General features: G+C 46.6%; 1 protein-coding gene across 1 annotated transcript in view; it reads left to right on the forward strand.

The window, feature by feature from the left end:
* erfl3 (Ets2 repressor factor like 3) overlaps window positions 1-8,334 on the forward strand; it is a 51,039-nt gene extending 42,705 nt beyond the window's left edge. Inside the window, exons 3-5 of the mRNA XM_079691505.1 lie at window positions 1,439-1,554; window positions 1,728-2,890; window positions 3,490-8,334. Of these exons, the coding sequence (XP_079547631.1) occupies window positions 1,439-1,554; window positions 1,728-2,890; window positions 3,490-4,167 (1,957 nt within the window). The 3' untranslated portion in view covers window positions 4,168-8,334. The remainder of the gene's footprint in view (window positions 1-1,438; window positions 1,555-1,727; window positions 2,891-3,489) is intronic.
* Window positions 8,335-10,127: the final 1,793 nt, after the last annotated feature.

The following is a 10,127-nucleotide window of genomic DNA, read 5'->3' on the forward strand; positions in this document are numbered from 1 at the left end:
TGCCAGCAGACACAGGCCGGAGGAAGGGAAAGCAGAGACGAGTGCTACAAAAGCAGATAGGTACGCAGACATCATTTTGGTTCAAATAGGAGACTTATAGGTGGTAGTTTGGGGGAGCATGCCACAAAAGCTTGCTATCTTCCTCACGGACAAACACGGCGTCTTTGTTCCTTTCTTCCTCTTCCCTTCAGAGTGCGAGGGTTGGCAGAAAAGGATCTAGACTAGGTTACGTAAAGTGGATGTGGATCTGGGGAAGATATGTTACATAAAGAGCTGGAGCTGGACAAAGGTTAATAAAAATGGAGCCTTGTACTGGAGGCAGGAGCCATGGGACGGAGAGAGAAAGAGAATGGACATTACATAAAGAGAATTATTGGTGGCTTTGCTCTGCTGTTACATAAAGAGAGAGGTCCATCTAGAAAACATGAATGATGGAAGCTGTAGCTCTGTGTGCTACTCGTCTGACCAAATCTGAATTTAAAAGACACTTTTTCCCCTAATTCCTGACTTAGGAAAATATGCACAATGGGAACACGATGTTGAATGTTTCGAACAATATTACTTGTGATCTTTTAATAGAATTGAAGGTGTACTCTGTTCTGACTTGTTGCCGCTTAAAGGATAATGCCCGGAAGAAATGTATTACAAATAAAAGGAAGTTAATCCAATATTCCTTTCTTCAACAAATTGAGCATTGAACTTTACAATAAATAAATAAAAAAGTTACATTTTAATGTGAAGTTTTCTACGGGTGCTTGTTTTACCAAAATGTGCTATAGCTTGTTATAAAATACAACATAATGAACAGCCATCTTTCTGAAACTATCTTAGACACACACACACACACACACACACACACACACACACACACACACACACACACACACACACACACACACACACACACCTACCTGTCGAACATACACACAACTGCCCACACAACCTTTAGGCCTTACACACATCCATATTTGGCATCACACATTGACCTCTGTTGACCTCCCAATGGTTTGTTTATCCTTCCACACAACATCCACAGATCCGTCCATCCACCGCCTCTCATCTATCTGTTTTCTCTCCCCTTCCCCCCCCCCCCCCCCTCTCTTCTCTGCACCCCTCCCTCCCTATACTGGGTCTGCTTTGTGCAAATGTCATACAACACTCTGTAATATCTATCATTAGAAGAGACGGGGGGGGGGGGGGTTTGACATGAAAGACTCATGCTTATTAAAGTGTGTGCTTGAGTGTGCAGGCGCATCTGTCATAGTGTCAATGACTTCAGGAACTGAAACATATTTCAAATGAGGGGTATTTTTATAATGATGTTATTGGTGGTTAGGGTAATGAAAGCAGAAGACAAAACTGTCTTTAGTGCGTTTGGCATGTGTGAGCATCTTCAAATCAAATGTATTAAATCATGTCTGTTTTATTCCCTTGACAGATACTACTACAACAAGAGGATCCTCCATAAGACCAAAGGAAAGAGGTTCACCTATAAATTCAACTTTAATAAACTGGTGTTGGTCAACTACCCCTTTATCGACATGGGCTCCTCTGGTAAGCTGTGTGTGTGTGTGTGTGTGTGTGTGTGTGTGTGTGTGTGTGTGTGTGTGTGTGTGTGTGTGTGTGTCAGTCAGTAGGATAGCATGATTGCATAGGATTACTCAGCAGAACATTATATATTATTTCTGAGAATTTCTTTTTTCTTCTCCTTCCCTCAACGTCTCCAGGAAGCAACGTCCCTCAGAGCGCCCCCCCAGTCCCCTCCGGTGTCAGGTCTCACTTCGGCTTCCCTCCCGCCACGCCCAACGAGGTCCTCTCCCCGAACGAGGACCTGCGCAGCCCGGGCGGCATGTTCAGCTCCGTGGCCCGACGCATGGCCCGAGGCTCCGTGAGCGACTGCAGCGACGGCACCTCGGTCAACTCTGAGATCGAGGAGGGCAACACGGCAGCGGCGGAGGAGAGGGGGGAGAGAGGAGGGGGAGGAGGACCTGGACCTGGTGGTGGTGGTGGTGGTGGTGGTGGTGGTGGAGGTGGAGGAGGAGGAGGAGGAGGAGGAGGAGGAGGAATAAGTTACCGTAGCCTCATCCATCCTCGTTTGTCTCATGAGACGCTCTTCCGCATGTATGGAGGTCCGGGCAGCCACGCAGGGCACCATGGCTCCCGAGGCCACACCGGGCACCGCATCCACCCTGATTCTCTCTCTCCCTTCCCCGTCTCCCCCCTCCCAGGCCCAGGGGGAGCCGGCCTCCTCGCCCCTCCTCTCTCACCAGCGCTCTCCATGACCCCGACATCTCACCTTCCCTACACCCCCTCACCCAGCCTCTCACCCATGTTAGGCTCCCACTTCTCCTTCAACCCGGAGGACATGAAGCGCTACCTGCAGGCTCACACCCAGTCGGTGTACAACTACGGCCTGAGCCCCCGAGCCTTCCTCCATTACCCCAACATCATCATCCCGCAGCCCCAGAGGCCGGCCGCGGAGAAGGCGGGTCTGTCCGGAGAGAGGGGGGAGAGAGAGAGGGGAGGAGAGCGACATCACCATCCGTCTCTCTCTCACTCTGCCCACCACCATCCACATCCACCTCACTCTGCCCACCCTCACATCCACTCCCACCCCATGCATCACCCTCTGCACCTGAGTGAGGAGCCTCCACACATGTCCCCCTTCAAGTTCAAGTTGCAGCCCCCGCCCCTAGGGAAGAAGCAGAGGGAGAGTCAGAAACCCCGGCAGAGCTCTCTCTCCTCGGGGTCAGGATCCATGACCTCCACGTCCGGCCTCGGCTCCTCGCTGTCGTTCGGCAGCGACCTGAGCTCGGCCGGCTGCTCCGGACTCATCTCCGCCTCATCATCAACGCAGTCGCTCAACAACGCGGGACTCCCCAAGATAAAGGTGAGATACACTGACCACCAACTGATCCACGCTCAACGAATGACTGGTTACCTGTTTTGTACATGGTTTTGCAATGAGCAATAGCCGACAAATGTGTGGCTTCTTAATAAAAAAGAATCCCGTCACGTTTTGCCAGTTCAATGCCTTTGATGTGAAGCTGTAGAAAATGTGGGGTTTTTTTTACTAACAAGGACCTAATATAGCTATTTTCCGGGAATGTCAACACAAACTCCCACTGCCTTATACTGCAAATCTAATGTCATCTAAACTAAATATAATGCAATTCAATCTATATTGCAATACTTTTAGTGAGTCATAGGTTCAATTTCCATTGTGTTACCGCAGCAACGATAAAATGGGCTATAAATAAAAAATTGCTTAACACATATTTATTTCTATGAAAGTCCTCCATTATAAGAACTTTAAAAACTCCATTACTAAATAGTTTCATAGCAAGCTAGTAAATGTCACTTATATCATTACATTGGGCTTCAATGGTTTTCACTGTTCCTTATGACCAAGTCTCAATAATGTAATAATTGATTGTAAGTAAGTTTCTATATGTCCAGATGTGTTCATCTTTCTCCCTGTCCGTCCAGGTGGAGCCTATCTCTGACATCGAATCAGAGGAAGAGGTGGAGGTGACCGACATCAGTGACGAGGATCTGGATGAGAGAGATGAAGAGTTTAAGCTCTTCTCCCCTCGATACCCCAGAGCCCCTGAACACCACCACCACCTCCTCCACCTCCACAACCACCACCTGGCTAACGGCTCAGGCGCGCCCTCACATCACCACCACCTCCACCCCGAAGAAGACCTGGACGAAGACGTCTTCAAAACCCCTGCTCCGCCTCCACCCGGCCTGACACCTTTCTTCACCTCTCAGCACACAGCACATCGCACGCTGCTGCTGCCCCCCCCCCTGAAGAGTGAACCGGTGGAACCAGTGGAGAGCTGCACCCCCCCGCCTCAGACCAAGTGCATCCCCCTCAAGCTGCGCTTCAAGAGGCGCTGGAGCGAGGACCAGCGCATGGAGGCCTCTCAGGAGGAGTCGGACGACAAGAAAGTCCGACCGGAGGAGGAGAGAGAGCGGGAGAGGCAGAGTAACGGGAGGATGGAGACGGAGGAGGACGGGACAGGAAGTGGAGAGGGGGACAGTCCTCCCCCACTGGCATACGAGGGGTCTTTAGCGACGCCGCAGAGCTCGCAGCGGAGGGTGAGCGCCGAGCTGCACCGGGCCACCGCTCAGCTGTCTCTGGAGAACAAGGACTGCTGATGACACACGCCGCCCCGACACTACTGCTCCCGTAGCACTGGAGGTGGAGTATGTAAATGTAAGCCCCCTCCCACACTGACAAACTAGATTCCTGAGAGCGCAGTCCAACCAACACACGGTGAAAACCAACACCTCAAAGACAGCCTGACACCACCACCACTCCTCTCACGTCCTTTGGGAGGTGGGACTATAAATCAGAGGGAAGCTCAGAGTTCACCTCCCACCTGGCCAGTGAAGCTGCAGACCCCCCAAACTCCCCAGTAGCACAGCTCACACCTCATCCATTGGATCAGCTGCCAGTCAGCACTTTTCCTCAGGAGGCACACACTCCCTTTAAGGAATACTTCACCCTCTGAATGACCATGTTGTTTATCAATCACTCAGCCCGTGCTCCCTTTAACATCGACTGGATTCCTCCGTGGTGAACGAAGAAAGAAAATGGGGTACAAACACAGTTTTAACAAAAGTAAGACTTCATCAAAAACAAAAAACAATTTCTCCCCCAAGTTGTGCAGCTTTCTACAAGTTTCCTGCAATCTCATTTAAACCTTTTTATTTAAACACTAAGGACTCGTAGTGTGGTTGCAAGGGTGTTTTAAATAATAAGTGAAAATGCACGTGTTTGGGACGTAGCGAACTGGATAATCATCTCATCCAGACTTTTCTCTGTCTCTGGACCCCTCGTTCACCCTGGAGGAACTTCAAGAAATGAAGGTAATACGCGGAGAGTAACTGGTATTCAAATAGTCATGTTGTGGGTAAAGTGTCCCTTTTGAAGAACCTACCATCACACCTGGGATGAGGATGTGCACACTCTCCCTCTATGCTGACGGGACTTTGATAAGTGCCTGTATCTAAAAAAAGGAACACAGCCCTGGAGCGACATGGCAGACGAGTAATCAATCTTTAACTCGTGGAAACCTTGTAAAAAAGTTTGGCCGACACTGAAAGAATCACAGAGGAAAAGACAGGAAGGTGTTTCTCTGAATCGTGTGGCTGTTGGGTGTCCCACTCGTAAACCTGGCCCTCTCCACTCAGGGAACTATTGCTGTATGTCTATTGGATCCACACACACACACACACACACACACACACACACACACACACACACACACACACACACACACACACACACACACACACACACACACACACAAAAAACACAGCCAACAGTGAAGGGACTCGCAGTGGAAGCATTGCTTATGGACTCTTAACGATGCTCACCGCGACGCAAACACACATCCACACACTCTGGCACAGCGTTCTCTCCGAGCTTTTGACTTTTTATAACCTTCCTTCTGTCTCTCTTCTGTCCTGCTGCCCCTCTCTCTCTCTCTCTCTCTTGCGGACCACCTGTGGAGACATCATGACTCACCTCCACTCTCAGAAATCATTTAAAGTGAGGAGAAGGATGAAGAAGTGCTACAGCACAGTAGAGAAAAGACTACGGAGGGGGACCACGAGGGGGTCCGCTAACTAGCCTTCTCACCTCACATGTTGTGTATCATAGTTTCTCCTCGAGTCCCAGCAGCACAGACTCCTCGTTCACCAGCTGAAGCTCCTCTAACAATCATAGATAGTGTTCAACTAAACCAGCACACACACACACACACACACACACACACACACACACACACACACACACACACACACACTGCCTCTCTATGCCTTGTTTTTATAGCATGTACAAAAGTGCAGCTCTGATAACACACACACACACTATATCTTTATATATTCTAAATGAAATTATTAAGAAGATTTTTTTTTAAAGAGCGATTTTAATGATTGATTCAGGGTTCTTTTTGTAAGTGGATTATTTTGGGTGGTGTCATGCCACTCGTGAGGTCGTATGGAGAATGAAGAGGGGTGGGGGGTTATCTTGTACATTTGTTTTATAGACCATCACAGAGAATAACAGCACAGGCTCTCAAACACACTGCTGAGGATTCAGATGTGTAGCTCACCCTCTCAGCTCCTTCCTGTCTGCACACTCAGATCAGTGTGTGTGTGTGCGGGGGGGGGGGGGGGGTGGCTGTTTGCTCAGACTTAGGTCATGGGTTATAAAGTAGTAATCCCGTCTTTTCTCTTGGGCCAGTTAGCATGGTGCTCCAAAGTTCACAGCAGCTCTGGAGTGGGTCAAGAGGGGGTTAAAGGGTTAATCATTAAGTAGGAAAGATAGCTGGGAAAAGTCCAGGAAGACCCTCTCCTCAAACTCTGCACATGCACACAAACTAGACCAGATCAGGATACACACAGTTTATTCATTGAGTTTTATAATGTAGGCGTACTTTCCAAATAATGTCAGTAAAATGAATGTGTGTATGGAGTGGTGCAGGGATGACTGGTTTTTTAAGGCCGACACAGAAGGTTAGCATTTTAAGGTTTCCCTCGATGGGATTTGTTCATTGGATTTTGATTATGGCAGAAAATAAGATCGGTGGCCAACACACGTTTACGATGCTTATATGTTTTGTTCCGCAGGATAATCTCCACATATTTTAAATTCAGAAGTCATAAACTACCATTAGGCTAAGAAACTACATCACAGTCACATGACTTCACGTCACCACTGCCGAGCTAAAGTGTAGTAGTCTAATTGACTCACTTGTTAGCAACCATAGTTTTTATCAGACATAGAAGCAACGGACATTCAAGAGTGGGGTAAAACCCTACTGACATGTATTCATTTCTAGAACAAACGTTTTAAATCTTAAGCTTGTGTATTTCAGGTGTCTAACCAAAAACACGTTTAAAACATTCACTTTTAGACGAGCGACCTAGAAGTGCTGAAATGCTAACTCATTTCCAGGTTTTAGGACTCATTCCTGCACCACTGTATCCCTCCCTGGTTGATCTTCATTGACTCCTTCACTAAATCAGGCCAGTAGTTTCCTGCAATCCTGCTGACAGACAAACCAAAAACACCCTCGGCCGAGGTAATGATTCATACCTGTGTGATTATGTTTTAACATCCTGGTGCTGTTGGTGCTTGCAGCTGATTGGTTAACAGCCTGTCCCCGCCTGACCAGTGACAGGACAGATCTATAGCAGCGCGCTGAGAGATAGATGGCCTGCAGGCGGTCTGTGTAGCTGAGCTGATTGGATGAGCTGATTGGATTTCCTCATCACACACACACACACACACACACACACACACACACACACACACACACACACACACACACACACACACACACACACACACACACACACACACACACACACACAGAGTCCTGTATCTGAACTGACAGCTGCCTTATTACTACTTCTCATATCTGAGCAACAGATGAGGCATCAGTCCATACCTGTTCCTCGTCTCTCTCTCTTTCCTTTTCTCCTCGCTCAGGCGTCGCCTCGACCTCCTGCTCTGACTCATGCCGAGGTGCAACCATTGATTGTAACGCAGGCGCTCTCACTTCCTGTTTCAGTCACACCACGGTTGACACACAGCACAAACATTTCTCTATCAATGGAGAAACGGTTTATTTTTCTGATGTCGATATTTGCTATTGTTGTTGTTGTTCTTATTGTTCATATTGGGTTATGTACCTCTCTCCACCTGGCATTATTATTATTATTATTCCATGGCTCTGTTTATGCTTTTTATGTTGATGATGTGGAAATCCCCCAAACTCCATTCCCTGTTTCCAGCCCCCCCTTAAAAACCCAGAGACCTGTTTCTTTTCTTTTCGCAAATGTAATATAACTAAAAATGTGTAATGTTCATTTTGATGCTGACAGAGAAATGACACGGGGCGGCAGCGGAGGATTTTATTTAGGGGGCAGAGGGGGGGGGGGAGTGATTTTATCTTTTTGGTCATGTATTGTAATTTTTGTTTTATAATGTTACCTTTTTCTCTTTGCTTCTGTATATTTTTTCATTCTTTTGGGGGAGGGAGGGAGGGAGGGAGGGGGTTGTATCATTTTTAAAAGAAGAAAATAGATGTGTATTGTTTGCCTGTGTAAAGGTCTATCTTCTCCCTCTTTCTGTCTCCCTTCTCCCGCCTCGTCTCCCCCGAGCCGTTACGTAACACTCACATGGAGGGATGAGAGTAACACCATGATGTAACATTGAATTCTTCTCCACTTCTTTCGTGGCTTTTTTTTTTTTTTTCAAACTTGTAATTAAGCTGTAATCAGGGTTAATTAAAACCGGTTGAAACCCAATATGAATATCAACGTGTTTGTTTTTGTCTGCTGGATTTTTATTAATGACACATAATCCGACAGCGGAGTTTTATTTGTAAACAACGAGATTAACCCGCCGACTTGTTGTCTCGTCAACAGCAAGCCGACCGTCGTAAGAGGCCGTTGGTGTTGATATAATTCAAAATGGCAACTAATTAAAAAAGAAAACCCCACAACTCTACTGTCTAGAAGTTTCATTTCTTTCCCCCATCAAATATTTATTTTAAATACAGTGTACTCGAGATATCTTTATCTCAATCTTTTTCTAAATTCAAAGATATGTTTGGACAGGGCAAGCTTGTTTGCTAACATACACTTACACATTCATTCATAAAATAAATACCAAAAATATGTTTGAGTAAAGAATAAATTAAATTATTATTAATAATTCAATATTATCATTATTGTTACAGCTATTATTACAAGAAACAGATTCCGACTTCAATCACATCATTTTACATATTTTATTTTTGCAAAAAGCAAGAGCAGGACTTAAAAAAATATATATATATACGTGTAAAGAATAAAATAAACTTGTAAAAATACTTGCTAATCCATTTTTATTATTATCATTTAATATTATTATTATTTGAGAAACAGATTCTTACTTCAATCATTCAATTTAAAAATGTTCTGTTGTCAAAAAACGAGAGCCCATCTTAACCTGGCCCACACACACACACACACACACACACACACACACACACACCGTTTCTCAATCTCGAGGAAACTGGCTTCCAAGCCAATATTTCAAGCATACTACGTCATTGAGTGCCGCCGAAGGACTGTTCCAATCTCCAGCATACTTGGAATTCCACGAGGCCACGTCCTTGGTTTGGGGGTAATTTCGAGGCTGCACATGGGTAGACTTTGCGTCCTTCGAATCCCCACAATGCTTTGCGCACGGACCAATTTCCCCAAATCTGTGGTGGAAAATGTAAGGCGGGGCTTCTCATATGACACACACCTGCACAGTTGCTCGCTTGTTCCACTCTTTGTTTTCTGAATGCCACGAAGGATTCTTGCCTAGCTTCAGAAGGAAGTGACTCGGAAGACATGTGCTACCAAGCAAGCATCCTCGCGATTGAGAAACGGCCAGGGTGTTTCTCAATGTCGAGGAAGGATGCTCCAGAGCCACAAGGATGCTAAGTCATCGAGTGCCGCGGAAGGACTGTTCCAATGTCCAGCATACTTGGAATTCTTCCGAGCCCGGCGTACTTCGTAGCGGGAAATTTCGACTCCACGGTCTTAAAATCCCCACAATGCTTTGCGGACGGACGAATTTCCAATTCGTTGGTGGAAATCGCGCTCCATGGTGGGGCCTCGCATATGATGCACACCTGTTAGCCTGTTCCACCATTCTTCGTTTTTCGAGGATAGGAACGGAAGGATTCTTGCCTCGCTTCTGAAGCAAGTGATTCGGAGGGACATGTGCTACCAAGCAAGCGTCCTCGACATTGAGAAACACCCACACACTGGCGGAGGCCTCTGAGGCTGTTCGTTTAGCTGTTAAAGAAAAGCACTTTGTCTTCAGCGCTGCGGCCCACTCACCCATAATGCTCACCCATTTACCTTTTAACGTGACGTCAGTACACGCTGCTCTGTCTTAAGCGCACTTACAGGCACATATTATATGGAAGAGGAGGATGAGGATGAGGATGAGGAGGAGGAGCTGATGACCTTGAATGGCCCCCATATATTTTTTATGTCGTGTGAGACATTTAAAGTGGGATAAACATGTGACACGAAACCACTTCAAAACGCAGCCCCAT

Source organism: Notothenia rossii (genome assembly GCF_949606895.1).
Source record: "Notothenia rossii genome assembly, chromosome: 7".
Taxonomy (NCBI): domain Eukaryota; kingdom Metazoa; phylum Chordata; class Actinopteri; order Perciformes; family Nototheniidae; genus Notothenia; species Notothenia rossii.